This window comes from Salmo trutta, chromosome 20 (genome assembly GCF_901001165.1).
Source record: "Salmo trutta chromosome 20, fSalTru1.1, whole genome shotgun sequence".
Classification (NCBI taxonomy): Eukaryota; Metazoa; Chordata; class Actinopteri; order Salmoniformes; family Salmonidae; genus Salmo; species Salmo trutta.
The window spans coordinates 45891170-45911221 of NC_042976.1; the positions used below are offsets into that span (position 1 = coordinate 45891170).

At 42.3% G+C, this 20052-nt stretch overlaps 1 protein-coding gene across 1 annotated transcript in view; it reads left to right on the forward strand.

Moving 5' to 3' along the window:
• Window positions 1-20052, forward strand: part of LOC115156177 (inactive dipeptidyl peptidase 10-like) — a 145808-nt gene that overhangs the window by 43112 nt on the left and 82644 nt on the right. Inside the window, exons 3-4 of the mRNA XM_029703528.1 lie at window positions 12215-12267; window positions 12377-12458. Coding sequence (XP_029559388.1) covers window positions 12215-12267; window positions 12377-12458 — 135 coding nt within the window. The remainder of the gene's footprint in view (window positions 1-12214; window positions 12268-12376; window positions 12459-20052) is intronic.

Consider the following 20052-nt stretch of genomic DNA (forward strand, 5'->3'; position numbering starts at 1 on the left):
ATCATGTTGTGGGGGTGCTTTGCTGCAGGAGGGACTGGTGCACTTCACAAAATAGATGGCATCATGAGGAAGGAAAATGACGTGGATATATTAAAGCAACAACTCAAGACAGTCAGGAAGTTAATGCTTGGTCGCAAATTTTGTCTACCAAATGGACAATGACCCCAAGCATACTTCCAAAGTTGTGGCAAAATGGCTTAAGGACAACAAAGTCAAGGTATTGGAGTGGCCATCACAAAGCCCTGACCTCTATCCCATAGAAAATGTGTGGGCGAGCAAGGAGGCCTACAATCCTGACTCAGTTACACCAGCTCTGTCAGGAGGATATGGGCCAAAATTCACCCAACTTATTGTGGGAAGCTTATGGAAGTTACCTGAAACGTTTGACCCAAGTTAAACAATGTAAAGGCAATGCTACCAAATAAAATGACTGTTCATTAGCTTACATTTTAGTCATTTAGCAGACGCTCTTATCCAGAGCGACTTACAATAGTGAATGCATACATTTCATACATTTTTTTTCTCCGTACTGGTCCCCCGTGGGAATCGAACCCACGACCCTGGCGTTGCAAACACCATGCTCTACCAACTGAGCCCCAAGGCCCAGTTGTTTTAGTGTTAAATAAAACATGAATTTATTTAAATGGAAGATGTGCAAAAACTCTACTTACCAAGTGGATCTCAAGTCAGGATTCTGACCTAAATGCTTAGCGTATCCACATTGTGCTTTATCAAGTCCTCTGTCTTTGCTTGACTTCAGTTCTAAAGTGGGAAACAGGTTGTTAGTGGTTGAGCAGAACATTCTGTATGAAGCCAGCATATAGTCTTCATTACTGACTAGTGATGGCACTGCAGGAAATAACTAGTGCTAAAGTTTGCTGTACTTTTATTAAATATTCAAGAGCTTGTGGCATATGTTCTTGCTGTCCTGAGAGAAGGTCCCCTAAGAGCTAAAGGGACATTTTATATCCTGACCATGTTACAATGCCATGTCAACTTTTTCCATTGAGGTGCCAGTAATGATATGACACTGTGGAACTCTGAAAATCTTATGGGTCGCAGAATGTTAATGCATTTTACTTTTTGGACTACCAGGAAGGATGCATATTATGTAAATTCATGCACTTCAAAATTAATTTTGTAGCTTTTCCCAAGAAGCATTTAACTACAGGACACTCACAGATCATGTGAAGAATGTGCCTACCTGATTTAGGGGACACAGTGAATAGTTGGAATTTGGGGCCAATTTCATCTTAAAACGTTTCCTTGGTCTTAAATGCAGTCCGTGAACAAATTAAAAATGTATAAAATTGGTTTGGATTACAGGATGCCAAGGTCATATTTTTCCATGTTCTGTTCCAGTTAAAGGGAACCTTCACTGCTAGACACTATTTGGGGTGTATTTCCAGTCTATGTACATAATTATGAGTGATGAGAGGGTGTTTCAGACATAATTATGCACTATAGCTGTATTTTAGAATTTGTGCCGGGAGAGACCAACCAATGATGTCACTGGTTGATTGAGCCTGCTGTCTGATCTAAAAATGATTTGGGTCATGTTTTGTAGCAGTTGTTGTGGCCTTTGTTTCCCTGATTGCACAATCATGTGAGTAGATATTGTTGTCCTTGTTCAATTTAGCCATTGGACTTGTCTCAACCATGTTCTTATCGTTGTTGACTCTGGTCGTTGTTGACCCTGGTTTATAAAGACTACAGCTTGACGGGAGTCATACTTCCTTGTTCCCCCCTTAGAAGGCAGGGTTTTCACAAAGGGGGCGGTACTAGTTTAGAGGTTTATTTGAGCAAGAATACATTGGAGAGGAGTTGTGATGCCGAGAAAAGAAATCGCAAGACCAGCAAGCAGCAGTGGGTGGCAGCCTAGACCAGCTGGACCTGGACTCAGGATGATAAATTACAAACGAGTAAGTTGTTTGGCTGTCAGTAGCTAGCTAGCAATATAAGCTCTTTTAATCAAGGCAGTGTTGTACAGTACGATTTGGTGATGGATTCCTCCATAACAGGACTGGCTAGAACCACTACAAGCCTAGTTAGCTAGCTGTGCTTGCTATACCTAAAATGTACGGTAGTCTAACGTTATAGCTAGCTAGTGAAGCCTAACTAGCCTCAGTGCCTCATTATGAGCAAAACTGGAGAAATGTTTTTATGCGTAGAGTAAAGGAATGACTTTGGCTTGACTCATATTAGTCTTAAAGTACCTATACCTGTTGTAGCTAGCAACTAACGTGTCTGTGAGATGTCTTATATTCTACACAATGCTGCTACAGTAGGAATACTGACAGTAGACAATGATTGCCAATGTGTAATAGCGTTTTGAGAACAAGTTCTCATTTACAACTGCGACCTGGCCAAGATAAAGCAAAGCAGTGCCACAAAAACAGAGTTAAACATGGGATAAACAAACGTACAGTCAATGACACAATAGAAAATCTGTATACAGTGTGTGCAAATTAAGTAAGGAGGTAAGGCAATAAATAGGCCATAGTGGCGAAGTAATTACAATTTAGCAATTGGCATTGGAGTGATAGATGTGCTATAGCCCCACAAGGAAGCAACCCCAGTCTGTATGCAACTTCAATATACTGATCATTAATTAGTGTGGAGTCAATGTCTCTCTAAGCTAAGACTAAGCTGAGACCTTGAAACTTAATGTATTTAGTTCGTACTCAAAACAAGGTCTGGGCGTACTGCCAAATTGCAGATACTGATAGTGAGGATTTGTTAAATCAGTCAATTGCATGAACACAGAAATTGGTTATTAGAAAAGCACATGAATAGAAGACAGAAATTAGTTAAAAGAAAAGCACAAACATTAACATTATCCATCCTCTTATCACTTGGGTGATAATCATTACATTTTAATGTACGCATTTAGATTTTAGCTTCTATCAAAATATTCTATACTCTTCTAAAGTAAGGGAAATCAAAACAAAAAAAGTCTTAATTTCAAACCCTTCATTCTGGGTTGTACAATCCACTTTGTATGGTAATACTATAATGATAAAAGGTTATATTTCTATTAATTGGAGTGAGTATCAAAAATACACACATTCTCAACAGATCTGTACAGTAGATTCAGAGGTGAATAAATCTCTCAATGTTAGCTATTGTTTCCATATTTCTTTCCACACTTGGGTTGGATTGATCAAAAGTTTGGAGTCACTTAGAAATGTCCTTTGAAAGAAAAACAATTTATTTTGTCCATTTAAAATAACATCAAATTTATCAGAAATACAGTGTAGACATTGTTAATGTAGTAAATGACTTGTAGCTGGAAACGGCAGATTTTTAATGGAATATCTACATAGGCGTACAGAGGCCCATTTATCAGCAACCATCACTCCTGTGTTCCAATGGCACATTGTGTTAGCTAATCCAAGTTTATCATTTTAAAAGGCTAATTGATCATTAGAAAACCCTTTTGCAATTATGTTAGCACAGCTGAAAATGGTTGTACTGATAAAAGAAGCAATAAAACTGGCCTTCTTTAGACTAGTTGAGTATCTGGAGCATCAGCATTTGTGGGTTTGATTACAGTCTATTCTTGTTCTGAGAAATGAAGGCTATTCCATTCGAGAAATTGGCAAGAAACTGAAGAGCTCGTACAACACTGTACTACTCCCTTCACAGAACAGCGCAAACTGGCTCTAACCAGAATAGAAAGATGAGTGGGAGGCCCCAGTGCAGAACTGAGCAAGAGGACAAGTACATTAGTGTCTAGTTTGAGAAAGACGCCTCAAGTCCTCAACTGGCAGCTTCATTAAATAGTACCCACAAAACACCAGTCTCAACATCAACAGTGAAGAGGCGACTCCGGGATGCTGACCTTATAGGCAGAGTTGCAAAGAAAAAGCCATATCTCAGACTGGCCAACAAAAATAAGGTGGGAAAAAGAGCACACGCTGGACAGAGGAACTCTGCCTATAAGGCCAGCATCCCGGAGTCGCCTCTTCACTGTTGACGTTGAGACTGGTGTTGCAAAAGGGTTTTCTAATGATCAACTAGCCTTTTAAAATGATCAACTTGGATTAGCTAACACAACGTGCCATTAGAAGACAGAAACAAGAAATTCTAAGTGAACCCAAACTTTTGAACTAACCTGGGACATCAACTTCGTCAAAATATAAAACCCTATTGTTCAACAATTCTGCAATTCGGCTATTGCTTCAAATCCTATTGCTTCTAACTTCAATATGATTACACAACTTAACAGCACTTAACAGCACATTACTCAACACTAGTGAAACTCATACTGTAGGCCTACCGTAGACAACATATCGAAAAATATTTTTCTCAATGACGTGACTCTCTGCCAATAATTCGATTCGGGGGATTGGAGGATTATAAATGAATATCTAAGGGTAATTTTTTGTTCGGGCAAATCTGATTTGTGAGAATATCTAAAGGGGCTTTTATATAAATCTAAATTAATTGATAATTGTGCGCAGCCCTATGGTACTCCAAATCACGGTCGGATACAGCCTGGATTCGAACCAGGGACTGTAGGGATTCCTCTTGCACGGAGATGCAGTGCCTTAGACCACTGCAACACTCGGGAGCCATGATCAATATGACCTATATATTGTCCTGCTAATAGCCCATCCTAGAAATGTTGTTTGCGGAATTCACAGCCTGATACGCTTGTGAAAAACAGGGTTAATAATAATAATAATAATAATAATACTTCCCCCTTCCACTTGTTAAAGGTTCCAATTGATAGTAATTTTTTATCAATTAGTATATTTGAGTTTAACCACAATATTTGTTGTATTATTTGTTCTGTCTTCTGGTGGATTAAACTGAAATTGCAACCAACTTTCTATGGCTTGTTTAAAAAAAATTATGATATTCAGGAGATTTAGTTTTCAAATAACCTAAAGTGAGCGAGGAAAAAGGCCATTCTTGAACATGGGGTGAGACATTGTTACTAATTTGTAAATAAAGCAAGTTTATTTATTATAATTATGTTTCTGTTTTTAGAGAGAGAAACCAAAAGCCTACCTGTCGCCTCATGGGTCTCCCGGTCGCGGCCGGCACGTGTATTTTTTTATTTTTCTTACCTTTATTTATACAGGTTTTTCTCATTGAGTTAACATCTCTTTTCCAAGAGAGACCTGGTCCAATAGCAGCAGGGGGAACAACGTTTCAGACAAAACAACTTACATACACTAATACAATATTAAACACAACTATAAACACACATACAGTACAACAAAAACATTTTACGTTAAACACGAAAGTCTTGACTAAAAACAGCTGTCCTAAAAACAATTACACTCTTCTATGATATATATATATATATATACACATACACACACAGATCAAGTGTTTGAACTCCACCGAAACTAGATCAAATTTTAAAATGTTAAAAGGAGAGAATTCCAGGACCACGGAGCTAAGTAACTAAAACTATTTCTACCATGACCTGTTACAGTTTTTGGTAAATGTTAGAAGAAAATGAGAATGGGACCGGAATTAATATTTATTTACTGACCTGACTAAAAAAAGAACAGAGATAAAATGGCATTTTACCCAATATGGCCCTATAAATCAGTGTATACCAGTGTTTAAGCCTTTGCAAGGTCAATGACAACCAGCCAACAGCGCTGTAGAGATCACAATGATGTGTTAGACGTTTTTGATTTGTAATGGACCGGAGGGCTGCATGATACACTGAATCAAGTGCTCTCAGGGTAGTGGCTGAGGCCTGCATATATATATATATATATATATATTATCACTAAAATCGAAAACTGTCAGTAATGTACATCGTACTAGCTCCTTCCTGGCCGCAAAAGAAAAACAAGCCTTATGGTGGTAATAAAAACCTATTCTCTGCTTGAGCTTCCTTCAAGTTCTCTACATGCACAGTGAAGCTTAGCTTATCAACCCATACACCCAAAAATGTGTACACTTTAACTTGCTCTATAGTATGTCCAGCCAATGTAGCAATGACATGATTAGTAACATGCCTGGCATTTGAAAATACCATGCATTTTGTTTTACCTGAATTTAGAACCAGCTTTAAATCATACAGATTCTGCTGTGTGACGTTAAATGCTCTTTGGGCATTTTCAAAAGCTAAAGATAAACTACTACCACTTGAATAAAGAACAGTATCTGCATGAAAATGAACATCCACTGTTTCAATAAGATCCCCAATGTTGTTGATATGCAAAATGAACAGTGGTACAAAAATAGAACCTTGCGGAACACCTGAGCACACCTCTATGGACTCAGATTTACAACCATCCGCCATTACACATTGTGTACGATTTGATAGGTAATTTATAAACCAATCTAGAGCATGACCAGTAATTCCACAACAACTTAAACTTTGCACTAACACAGCATAGTCCATGGTGTCAAAAGCCTTTGACAAATTAATAAAGACAGATACACAATGTAACTTCTTATCAAGAGCACAGAGGATGTCATTTAAAACCTTCAATGTTGCTGAAACAGTACTGTGGCCAGACCTAAAACCTGATTGCATTCCATTTCAGATGTTGTTTTCTTGGAAGTAGGCCTTTAGCTGCCTACTAAGGACTCCGGTACCTTTGACAGTACAGACAATTTTGATATGGGTCGATAGTTGTCAAGTAGCGAAGGATCTCCACCTTTCAGGAGAGCCAGTACAAAAGCAGATTTCCATAAGTTTCCTTAACATCAAGTGTGAGGTTAAAACTACATGTTAAGGGGGGGGGGGGCAATTGAACCAGCATCTGTAGCATTGCAGTTTGCACTGCGATGCAGTGTCTTATCCCGCTTCGCCACTCGGGCGCTTTACAACATGATTGGTCGGGAGTAGGCTACACTACTACAGTAAGAGCAAAAAAAAATCCTAACATTTCCACACCTAATTGTAGTCTAAGTGTCTCTAAAAACCTTAGTGTAACAGCTTAAGTAAGTAATACTGACAAGTAGAAACCAAAAAATTATTGTTTTTCCGGGTGTGCGCGTGCAGGACAGAGGAATCGCAATTCTTAGACTATTGTTCTAAATTCAATCCCCTTCATCATCATCATTCAGTTAATTTAAATTTAATTTTGAAGTCGTGCACAATTATCAGTTTCTATTTGGTTTATGTCCCCCATTCATTGTCAGTTAGAGACACAGTAGTGCCTTGTGACCCAAAAGCATAATCTGTCACGTCCTGACCAGTAAAGGGGTTATTTGTTATTGTAGTTTGGTCAGGACGTGGCAGGGGGGGTTTGTTTTATGTGGTTCGGGCTATGTATTTAGGTAGAGGGGTGTTTGGTTTATGTGTTCTGGGGTTTGTTGGTTTATGTTCTATGTTAGTTATTTCTATGTTCTAGTCTAGTCCTTTTAGTTCTATGTTTAGGGTTTTGATGGACCTTCAATTGGAGGCAGCTGTTCTATGTTAGTGTATGTTCGCTTGACAGGTCTGTTAGTGTCGTTCGTTGCGTTTGTATACGTGTTTTGTTCGTTTTTTCCTTCTTTTATTTAATAAAGAAGATGTGCATACACGTTCCCGTTGCACCTTGGTCCAATTCTTACGACATCTCTGACAGAAGTACCCACCACCAATGGACCAAGCAGCGGAGGAAGGAGCAGCAGGTGGATTACAAGGAGTTTTGGACTTGGGAGCAAATATTAGCGGGAGAAGGACCAGGGAGGAAGACTGGAGAGATCCGGGAACGCTATAGAGGAACACCGGGATTGGAGCACCAGGGTGAAGGATGGACATGGGTGGACAAACGAAGGAAGCTAGAGGAGACCAGGGGGCAGCCTCAAGAAAATTTTGGGAAGGAGCTCACAGGAAGATCGGCGGAGCTAAGGGTGGAACCAGAGCCAGTCGGAGTGAAGTTGTAGGTGAGCAAAGGGAGCGAAACAGAGACAGTGAAGGAATTAATGGGGAAATTTGTGCATGAGGCATGACATTCACCCTACGGAGCGTGTCCTCGAATTATTGTCACCTGAGTTAGCTCTCCATACTTGTCATAAGGTGCGTGCTAGCCGTCTAGTGAAGACAGTACCAGCACCACGCAGCAGGCCTCCAGTGCGTCAGCCCAGTCCAGTATGTCCTGTTCCTGCCCCTCGCACTAGCCCAGTAGTGCGTGTTGCTAGTGAGGTACCTCCAGTATCAGTCTCACGCAGCAGTCCTCCAGTGCGTCAGGCCAGTCCAGTAAGTCCTTTTCATGCCCCTCACACTAGCCCTGTGGTGCGTGTTGCTAGTGTGGTACCTCCCGTACCAGTCTCACGCGGCAGTCCTCCAGTGCGTCAGCCCAGTCTAGTACGTCCTGTTCCTGTCCCTCGCACTAGGCTTCCAGTGCATCAGCCCAGTCCAGTACATCCTGTTCCCGCTCCTCGCACTAGCCCTGAGGTGCGTGTCTCCAGTCTGATACCTCCAGTACCAGCCCCACGCACTAGGCTTCCAGTGCGTCAGCCCAGTCCAGAACGCCCTGCTCCTCGCTCTAGCCTTGAGGTACGTGTCTCCAGTGTGGTACCTCCAGTACCAGCCCCACACATCAGGCTTTCAGTGCGCAGTCCCCGTCCAGGGCTTCCGGCGACAGCGCCCCGTCCAGGGCTTCCGGCGACAGCGCCCCGTCCAGGGCTTCCGGCGACAGCGCCCCGTCCAGGGCTTCCGGCGACAGCGCCCCGTCCAGGGCTTCCGGCGACAGCGCCCCGTCCAGGGCTTCCGGCGACAGCGCCCCGTCCAGGGCTTCCGGCGACAGCGCCCCGTCCAGGGCTTCCGGCGACAGCGCCCCGTCCAGGGCTTCCGGCGACAGCGCCCCGTCCAGGGCGTCCGGCGACAGCGCCCCGTCCAGGGCGTCCGGCGACAGCGCCCCGTCCAGAGCGTCCGGCGACAGCGCCCCGTCCAGAGCGTCCGGCGACAGCGCCCCGTCCAGAGCGTCCGGCGACAGCGCCCCGTCCAGGGCTTCCGGCGACAGCGCCCCGTCCAGGGCTTCCGGCGACAGCGCCCCGTCCAGGGCTTCCGGCGACAGCGCCCCGTCCAGGGCTTCCGGCGCCAGCGCCCCGTCCAGGGCTTCCGGCGACAGCGCCCCGTCCAGGGCTTCCGGCGACAGCGCCCCGTCCAGGGCTTCCGGCGACAGCGCCCCGTCCAGGGCTTCCGGCGACAGCGCCCCGTCCAGGGCGTCCGGCGACAGCGCCCCGTCCAGGGCGTCCGGCGACAGCGCCCCGTCCAGAGTGTCCGGCGACAGCGCCCCGTCTAGAGAGGGCCCACAGTCCGGAACCGAGTGAGACGGCCCACAGTCCGGAACCGAGTGAGACGGCCCACAGTCCGGAACCGAGTGAGACGGCCCACAGTCCGGGACCGGCGCAGCCAGAGTCGGCCCACAGTCCGGGACCGGCGCAGCCAGAGTCGCCCTGCAGTCCGGGACCGGCGCAGCCAGAGTCGCCCTGCAGTCCGGGACCGGCGCAGCCAGAGTCGCCCTGCAGTCCGGGACCGGCGCAGCCAGAGTCGCCCTGCAGTCCGGGACCGGCGCAGCCAGAGTCGCCCTGCAGTCCGGGACCGGCGCAGCCAATAAGTTAGTCCTAAATATTCATAATACTGAAAGCATTGTATTTGGGACAAATAATTCACTAAACCTCAACTAAATCTTGTAATAAATGTAGAAATTTAGCAAGTTGAGGTGGCTAAACTGCTTGAAGTAACGCTGGATTGTAAACTGTATATCAATAATAAAAAGCACTGCTCTACCTTCTTAATAGCACCTTCAACAAGGCAGGTCCTACACGCCCTGGTTTTGTTGCACCTGGACTACTGTTCAGTCGTGTGGTTTGGTGTCACAAAAAAATTACTTAGGAAAGTTGCAATTGGCTCAGAACAGGGCAGCACGGCTGGCCCTTGGATGTGTACAGAGAGCTAATATTAATAATATGCATGTCAATCTCTCCTGGCTCAAAGTGGAGGAGAGATTGACTTCTTCACTACTTGTTTTTATGAGAGGAATTGACATGTTGAATGCACCGAGCTGTCTGTTTGAACTGCTGTCGCACAGCTCAGACACTCGTGCATACCCCCCAAGACATGCTCTCAGTCTCCAAGTCCAGAACAGACTATGGGAGGCACACAGTGCTACATAGAGCCATGACCACATGGAACTCTATTCCACATCAAGTAAAAAAAAAAACATACAAATGCACCTTATGGAACAGCTGGTACTGTGAAGCAACACAAACGTAGGCACAGACACATGCATACATACGATAACATGCACACAACACACACGTACACATGGATTTTGTACTGTAGATATGTGGTGGTGGTGGAGTAAGGGCCTGAGTGCACACAGTGTGTTGTGAAATCTGTGAATGTATTATGTTTTAAAAATGGTATAAACTGCCTTAATTTTGCTGGACCCCAAGAAGAGTAGCTGCTGCCTTGGCAGGAACTAATGGGGACCCATAATACATAGAAATACAAATCAAGCACCTATTTAAAATGTGACAAATTGTGGCTAAAGCTCTAAGAAATGTATCATCAAGATGATCTGTACCTAGTGACATTTCATCACAAAGAGACCGCAGCATCGTTTCAACTTCTTTCTGCTTGGTGAAATTCAAACTTGCGATGCCTCATGCATGATAGAAGATATCATAATGAGAAGAGGCCTGAGACAATAGTTTGATGGAGACTGGAACTGATATCCACTGAGATGATGTTGCCAGATGTGTTTATCATCACACTGACACCCTGTCTATGGAGTGTTATAGCTTGGCCCTTGCACCACCATCTCCAGTTGTCTTATGAATTCATCATAATAGTGCTACTGCTATGCAGCAGTAATAGCCTCCATGCTCAGTATGATAGCTTGTGCCAAGCGATAAGTATTGCCTGTTTTAACAGCAGGAAGTGGACATTTGCTTCAAGCTGAAATCCAATCTTAATATTATACCTCTCCTCTTGTGTTATGCATGTTTTGCATGACTTGAATACTTCCCCTTAGAATTGAGAAGTCGAAGCTCTGAATATCTGTTACAATTACTCTTTTTTGGCAGTTAATGTAGCAAAACCAATTTTAAGAGCTATGAGTAGCAATGATTTTCACTATTATGAAACATATATGGCTCACCTACCATGGTGAAGTGTACATTGCTCCCTTGTGTGTTTTTATTGTTCATTGTCAATTTATGGGGTTAGTAAATCATTCAGGCAAAGTTTGAATGTGAATGTTTTCCTGCTACGCCTATAGACTTGAAAAACAATGCACCAATTTTGCAATAATAGCAGTAAGATGTGAATATCTATTGGATTGCTTATTGAGTCGAAGATGGAAATACATTTATCATATCCTCACGCATACTCGTCCAGAGAAAATGTCATTACACTGTCCTTCCATTGGTGAAAACTGACATTTTGAACATGAAGTGTTACTCATGCTTCCAGGCAAAGTATTCATCAGGTCAAATATAAATTAAAGTATTCCTTCAAAGCTCAAATACACCTCTTCATCTTACTGTAATCTTTCACATGTATCACACCCAACCCACTCCTACCACACACAAATTCAAAATCTAACCCCTCCCCCTTCACTCAAACATATCAAAGTCGTTAAGAGGCTTTGTTACTCTGAGAGGCCTATCCTCACATCTCTAACACAGCCATTCTAGCCAAATATTGACAATCTTATCAACAAATCATTGCTAAATGTCACCCATCAGTGTCAGAGTAGACAGCCATCGGAGTGTGAGTCTGAGTGACCAGTGACGATGCAATATCTTTTTCTGTGAAAATTCTCTCGGGCGACTCAAACAGGAGAACCCAAATTAAGATTGAAGGCTGGGTGACTCGTACAAGCAGCTAAGCAGACTCCATTTCCATGGGCAATTGAGCTCTGGTTAAGGCGAGTGGAGCATCTCCACTGTATTCATCAATAGGCTCGAGGGTCAGCATAATGTATGATTTTTATGCAAATTAACTCACTGATTACCCACACAGAACCACTCAGCCATTCTCTCTTTACATAATGACAACCCAAAGCTCTGTCAATGGATATTGATTGAGTTTTAATGGTGTTGTAGTTATGCAATAATTCCCTGTCCAGCTTTCCATTTAGGTCACAGTTGAACTGTGACAAAGAAAACAATATTAGATATATGATGTGCAAAGACATTTTATAATGGTAAATAAATCAGGCTCTTTCATCACCAGAAATATCAGATTATGAATGTAATGATAACACATTCTCTGATATGGATTTTTCCTTAGGTGTACCGGCATTCTTTCCTGGCATCTTACTTGATATACAACCTGCATACAAGGTATGTATCACCTGTCAAGATGTGTGTAGACTAATAAACAGAAAGCAATTATTCCATAATGGCCGTTTCTATACGGGAGACTGTATAATGATGTTGGGTTTTGAACCAGGGAGGTACAGGAGCTGAACCCTCCAGAAGTGTCAGACTCTGTCCTGCAATTTGCTTCCTGGGGCGTACGGGATCAACAGCTGGTGAGTAGTGTACTCAATCACGTTGAGTTGATGTCCTTTACTCATTTAGTTAGTAGATTTATGACTTTTTAAAATATTTTTTACCAATGACCACCCACTGGCATTAAACAAAGCATGTGTGTCCATTTATGCTGATGAGTCAACCATTTATGCATCAGCAACCACAGCCAATGAAGTCACTGAAACCCTTAACCTATCTGGGCTAGGGGGCAGTATTTTCACGGCCGGATGAAAAACGTACCCAATTTAAACAACAGTTTACTACTCTGGCCCAGAAACTAGAATATGCATATTATTAGTAGATTTGGATAGAAAACACTCGGAAGTTTGTTAAACTGTTTGAATGGTGTCTGTGAGTATAACAGAACTCATATGGCAGGCAAAAACCTGAGAAAAAGTCAACCAGGAAGTGGAGGATCTGAGAATAGTAGTTCTTCTTTCTAGTCCCTTTTGAAACTACAGTATCTGTGGGGTTACGTTGCACTTCCTAAGGCTTCCATTGGCTGTCAAAAGCCAAAAGTTGTTTCAGCCTTCTCCTGTTACTGGGCAGATAATACGAGCTCAGTTACTGAGTGGACTGCCTGTGGACAAAGGGATTGGATATACGCGGTCAATCGAGCGCGCCGTTCCTTCTTTTTCTCCTTGAATAAATACTCTATTGGAATATTATCACAATTTTACGTTAAAAATACCATAAAGATTGATTTTAAACAGCGTTTGACATGCTTCTAAGTACAGTAATGGAACATTTTGACTTTTTGTCTCTGGTACCGCGCTCGCCTTTGGATAGTGCTCTGAACGCACGAACAAAACAGAGGTATTTGCACATAGAAATGTATTATTTTGAAAAAAAACTACATTTCTTGTGGAAGTAGCAGTCCTGGGAGTGCATTCTGACGAAGATCAGCAAAGGTAAGAGAATATTTCTAATACTAATTCTGAGTTTAGGTTGCCCCGAACTTGGCGGGTGTCTGTATAGCTCTCTGTGATGGCTGAGCTATGTACTCAGAATATTGAAAAATGTGCTTTCTCCGTAAAGCTATTTTAAAATCTGACAAAGCGGTTGCATCCAGGAGTAGTCTATCTATAATTCTATAAATAATTGTTATATATTTTGTCAACGTTTATGATGAGTATTTTTGTAAATTGAAGTGCACATTCACAGGACGTTTTGGTTGGAATACATTTTCTGAACATCACGCGCCAATGTAAAATGCTGTTTTTGGATATAAATAAGAACTTTATCGAACAAAACATACATGTATTGTGTAACATAATGTCCTAGGAGTGTCATCTGATGAAGATCGTCAAAGGTTAGTGATTCATTTAGCTGTGTTTTGGGTTTTATTGACACATGTCCTTGCTTGGAAAATGGCTGTGTGATTATTTTTGTCTATGTACTCTCCTAACATAATCTAATGTTTTGGTTTCGCTGTAAAGCCTTTTTGAAATCGGACAATGTGGTTACATCAAGGAGAAGTGTATCTTTAAAATGGTGTAAAATAGTTGTATGTTTGAGAAAGTTGAATTATGACATTTTGTTGTTTTTGAATTTGCCATCCTGATATTTCACTGGCTGTGTCCCGCACGTAGCCCATAGAAGTTAACAAAGAGTTGCAGTCTGTTTTGGAATGGGTGTCCAGTAACAAACTCCACAAAGCAAGTCCTGCAGGCTCTAGTTTTATCTTATCTTGATTTCTGTCTAGTCATAGGTCATGTGCTGCAAAGAAAGACCTGGTTAAGTTGCAGCTGGCCCAGAACAAAGCCACCGCATGGCTTGCACTCAGAGGGCTAATGTTAACACTATGCACGCTAGTCTCTCTTGGCTAAGAGTTGAGGAAAGACTGTTTCTTATAAAAACAAGTGACACAGTCAATGTGTTTGGATATTCCTAGTTATTTGCATAGTCAACTTACACACAGCACGGACATACAGGTCCAGCAAAAATTCAAGGAAACATACAATATTATACAGAGACATGAGTGCATGGAACTCCCATCTTATATAGCGTAAGGGAACAGAGAACCTGGTTTCAAAAAACAAATAAAGCAACATCTCACGGAACTATTCCTCTCCCCCATGTGACCTTGTGTGTATGTACTGATAGATGAACACACTACATGTTAATGTTTTTAAATGTATGTCAATTGTAAAGTCTTTTGTCTGTAATGTATTTTTTCATGGTGTCGGACCCCAGTAGCTGTCGCAATTGGCATCGGCTAATTGGGATCCTATTAAATAGGTAAAGCCTAGTGCTGTCAAATGTGATTTCCTGTGTTTATATATAGACATTGTTAATGTAGTAAGCTAAACTAAATGTAGTAGACTATTGTAGCTGGAAATGGCAGATTTTTTTATGGAATATCTACATAGGCGTACAGAGGCCCATTATCAGCAACCATCAGGCCTGTGTTCCAATGGCACATTGTTAGCTAATCCAAGTCTATAATTTTAAAAGGATAATTGATCATTAGAAAATCCTTTTGCAATTATGTTAGCACAGCTGAAAACTTGTCCTAATTAAAGAAGCAATAAAAAAAACTGGCCTTTGGACGAGTTGAGTATCTGGAACATCAGCATTTGTGGGTTCAATTACAGGCTTAAAATGGCCAGAAACAAAGACCTTTCTTCTGAATCAGTCTATTCTTGTTCTGAGAAATGAAGGCTATTTCATGCGAGAAATTGCCAAGAAACTGAAGATCTTGTGCAACACTGTGTACTACTCCCTTCACAGAACAGCGCAAACTGGCTCTAACCAGAATAGAAAGAGGGGTGGGAGGCCCCGGTGCCCAACTGAGCAAGAGGAAAAGTACATTAGTGTCTAGTTTGAGAAACAAACCCCTCACAAGTCCTCTACTGGCAGCTTCATTAAATAGTACCCTCAAAACGCCAGTCTCAACGTGAAGAGGCGACTCAGGGATGCTGGCCTTCTAGGCAGAGTTCCTCTGTCCAGTGTCTGTGTTTTTCCCATCTTAATCTTTTATTTTTATTGGCCAGTCTGAAATATGGCTTTTTCTTTGCAACTCTGCCTAGAAGTTCAGCATCCCGGAGTCGCCTCTTCACTGTTGACGTTGAGACTGGTGTTTTGCGGGTACTATTTAATGAAGCTGCTAGTTTCTCAAACTAGACACTAATGTACTTGTCTTCTTGCTCAGTTGTGCACCACACAGAACCCTTAAATTTAACCCTTTCGTTTTGTCCCTGTAGGGAAGTGGTTCCCAACCAGGGGTACTTGGAGACTCATGAGACCATAGGCTTACTGGTAAAATGCACATGAGGTGGTACTTCAGGGGTACACTGGGCAGAGCAGAATTCAGGTTGGTGGTACAGTAACTGAAAAAGGTTGGGAAACACTGCTGTAGGGGAACTATTTTAAGTTCTACCTAGAACCCTGTCATGAAGTAACCTTTGGATACAGAGTTCTGTCATTTGTCCCTGTAGGGGAACCCTTTTGAGTTCCATTTAGAGCCCTCATGAAGAACCCTCTGGTTCCAGTTAGAATCAATAACATGTTCTACAGTTATACTTTTAGGATACTTCAGATGTGCTTATGGCACATGCTGTTAATAATTACCTGTAATTTGACAATAAGTTACTGGCTGCATGGCAGTAGAAATACAGTATTTTTACAGTTGTATTAAGGCGTTATTTGTTGTAAAATGTTTTTTACCAATGTGCAGGAGGGGACATTTTCATATTTGGGGGCATGGTCTAAAATGTGCCAACCAATTTTATTCTGGAAAGTCAGTTAAGAACAAATTCTTATTTACAATGATGGCCATAGCCCGGCCAACGTTGGGCCAATTGTGCACCATCCTATGGGACTCCCAATCACAGCCGGATGTGATGCAGCCTGGCTTCAAACCAGGTACTGCAGTGATGCCTCTTGTACTGAGATGTTGTGGCTTAGACCACTGCGCCACTCGGGAGCCCACCAGTAGTGGAAGTGTTGTACGAGTTTAAGTGTTGAGGGTTTGAGCTCCTCATTCGTCCACTCCCAGTTCTACAATCTTTGTAAGAGCTTGTGAAAATCAAGAGCTGCACTGGTTAATGTCTATTTTCCAGTAACAATGACAGTTGGCTACTGGGAAGTTCATGTTTGATTTTCAATAACTTAGTGTCAGCTTTCTGCAAGAAGTTATAAAATTCACAATAACTTACTGTGGCTTATCACTGTCACGCTCACTGACCTGATGGTGTGGAAGGAAGGTCAGTTTGCTGCCAACCAAGAGGTTGAGGCCAAGTGAGGCTGGGTCCCAAGTGTGCTCACAACAAAGAAAGTTTATAGCATTAGTTGACACCTACTAAGCAATCTTGTAATCAGATAAGTTCAGTGAAGATACAGTGAGCTACTGGCAATTAATTCACAGCAACTTCCAGCCAACTAACTTCCATTAAGTTATTGTGAAATGCACAGTAACCTCTTGAAGCCTGGATCCAGAGTTGCTTTCCCCAACGGAAGGCACTGCTTGTGTTGAGAGAAAAAAATAGTTTGAACAAAAACATGGGGGTTTGGCCATAGCTGCTGGACTGGCCTTGGGGAATGGTGTGTCTGTGCTAAATCCCGCACACTTGAAAAATCTTCATTGTGCCAGTGGAGTCTCTAGCTGCTTCTACTGCCACCAGATTCAAACACAGCAGACACAGCCGACACACACTGACAAGTGAAAAAGCCACAAATAAATGACCAACATTCTCCTGTTCAGGTCAGTGTTGACATTGTTACCTATATAATCAAGTTAGCCTGCTAGCTACTTGCTATCTAACATTTGCTGCTAACCTTCATTAGGCTCTAATCTATGGATTTACGTAACTCTTGCGCAGAAACGAGAATATGCATATTATTAGTAGATTTGGATAGAAAACACTCTGAAGTTTCTAAAACTGTTTGAATGGTGTCTGAGTATAACAGAACTCATATGGCAGGCAAAAACCTGAGAAGATTCCAAACAGGAAGTGCCCTCTCTGACCATTTCTTGGCCTTCTTTAGCCTCTTTATTGAAAACAGAGGATCTCTGCTGAAACGTGACACTTTCTAAGGCTCCCATAGGCTCTCAGAAGGCGCCAGAACGTTGAATGATGACTCTGCTGTCCCTGGCTGAAAAACAGTAGCGCATTTGGATAGTGGTCGATCTGAGAACAATGAAACGGGTGCGCACGTGCACGTGAAGAGTCCATTTTACATTTTCAGTCTTTGAACGAAAACGACGTCTCCCGGTCGGAATATTATCGCTATTTTACGAGAAAAATTGCATAAAAATTGATTTTAAACAGCGTTTGACATGCTTCGAAGTACGGTAATGGAATATTTTTAATTTTTTTGTCACGATATGCGCCGGCGCGTCACCCTTCTTTACCCTTCGGATAGTGTCTTGAACCCACAATCTTTTTTTTTCTTCTTCGATCAATTGTTTTATTGTATGTTGAAGGCAAGCAATATAGGCAGAATAACTTATTGGTGTCCTCAGCACCTGTGTGGTCCAGTGGTTACAGCCACTGACCCCGGCACACATACAGTATGCCATGGTCAGCATGGGTTCAAATCTGGCCCACTGTCATATTTTTTGTACCATATGGTATTACCAAATGTAACAAATGTAAAAAAATATATAAATGCACAAAACAATTTAGGCAACAGGTATCTTGATACAGTAGGTCTTTGCTGATCTTGACATCTAGCCACTTAGCTAGCAAGTTAGCAAGCCAAATTCATAGCTGGAGCACAACTATGTCTTAGATTTCTTAAAGTTATACTTAACTTATAAGCAGTGGTGTAGCACACACCCCTGCACCCCCCACAAGGTGGAGGTGCCCCAACCCCAATAAAAAAAAAGTTTAATAAGGTAGTGAAAATCATACCGTCGGTATACTGTATAAACGGTATATCACCAAAGTCTACCACTGTCCTTGGACTCATGGATGCATATTTTTGTATGCATTAATTCCGCATGGTTACAGTGTTAAAACAGAAACAACTAAGGTTCACAGTTTAGGCATTCATTCCCAGTGGTTAAAGGAAAATTCCACCCAAAAACAATCTTTTAGTACTTGTTTCAGTAGTCCATTGTTGACACAGTCCCAAAGTGCATCATACTTAACTTGATTGCTGACAAGCAGAACATTTTGGGATGTGTCAACAACGAACTAATGAAACAAATACCAAAAGATAGTTACACATTTCGGAAACTAAATCAAGTCTTTGGGGATTTTAGTTATTTGTACCACAAGGGCTTGGGCCAGAATTGAACCCGAACCAGCACGGTAAGCCTATATGTGGATGGCCGTGCTGAAGGCAACAGCCCTAACCACTAGACCACCCAGGCCATGATTGAACAAAATTTTGACCTTAGCATACACTTGACACTTGTATGTTGTAGCCTAGTGGAGACTAATGTCTATCTTGTGTTAAGCTACATATATAAAACGATGGTTGTTGATTTGTATGGCTGCATTTCATATATTTTTGTACATTTGAATGTTGCAGTAATGAGACCTAAGCCTAGCATTTGAGTGAGCGAGAGAGAAAATTATTTTGCTAGCAAGCCCTTATCCCAATGACTCTACTGCCCCCGCCTGGAGAAAGTGCTATTTTTCAGGGATTCACAAAGCTCGTTTGAATTTCCTGATGCAGCAGGAAAATTCTCCAACAAGAGTGATCAAGTAAAGGTCCGACATCTGTACATAATCTAAAATGCATGAACCTCACAAGATGCCCTAATGCTTTGTTTCAACTATTTGCAAGCTAGCTAAAACCTAGATGTGCACATTGTTAACATGACAGTATGTAGCTATGGTTTGTTGATGAAACCTAGCCAGCTAGCTAGGTGGTTAGCTGAATTTTTGCCTCATGTGATGGGTGGTTGGCGAATGAGCCTGCTCTTGTAGGCGAACGTTGGGAGCCGGCTCGCATCTCAGAAGAGCCGAATCTAATTATAAAAAAATAAGATATGAATAATCAAAAGACTTAAATGAATAGAATTAACTAATTCAAAGAACAAACAAATAAGAGTATTGGCCTAAATGCTCAAGCGCAAACACACATTTGTTCTGTCTGCTCAGACTAACAGCCTCACCTGTTGTTCCTTTCAATCAGACACGCAGTGTCAACCAAAGATGCGTGAGGGAGGGCCGAGCCAACTCACCCAGTCACACACTTAGCAGCCGAGGAGAGAGAGGAAGGGACAGCTGTGAAAACAGCTGGAAAATGAGTCGGAAGCACAGTAGCATTTGGATGCATTTTAATAATGTAGACAATGTTAGAGCACATTGTAGAATTTGCCAAAACAACATAAAGTCTGTTCTACGCACAACCTACACCGGCATATGCGAACTGTGCACCCAACTGTGAAGCTAGCTGTAGCGGAGCTTCGAGAAACTAGCGGGCCTGCTAGTGATAGTGGTGGAGCCAGCACCTCCACATGTGGAGATGTGTCAAATAGGCCTACTCTGCGACCCACAGCAACGCAGTCTTCTATGGACCAGTTTATGCCAAAGTCTGTCTGTAGCAAAACAAGGTCAAATTGATATTGCACTGGCTAAAATGATTACCACTGATTTCCAGCCATTTTCGATCATGGAGGACAGAGGGTTTAGA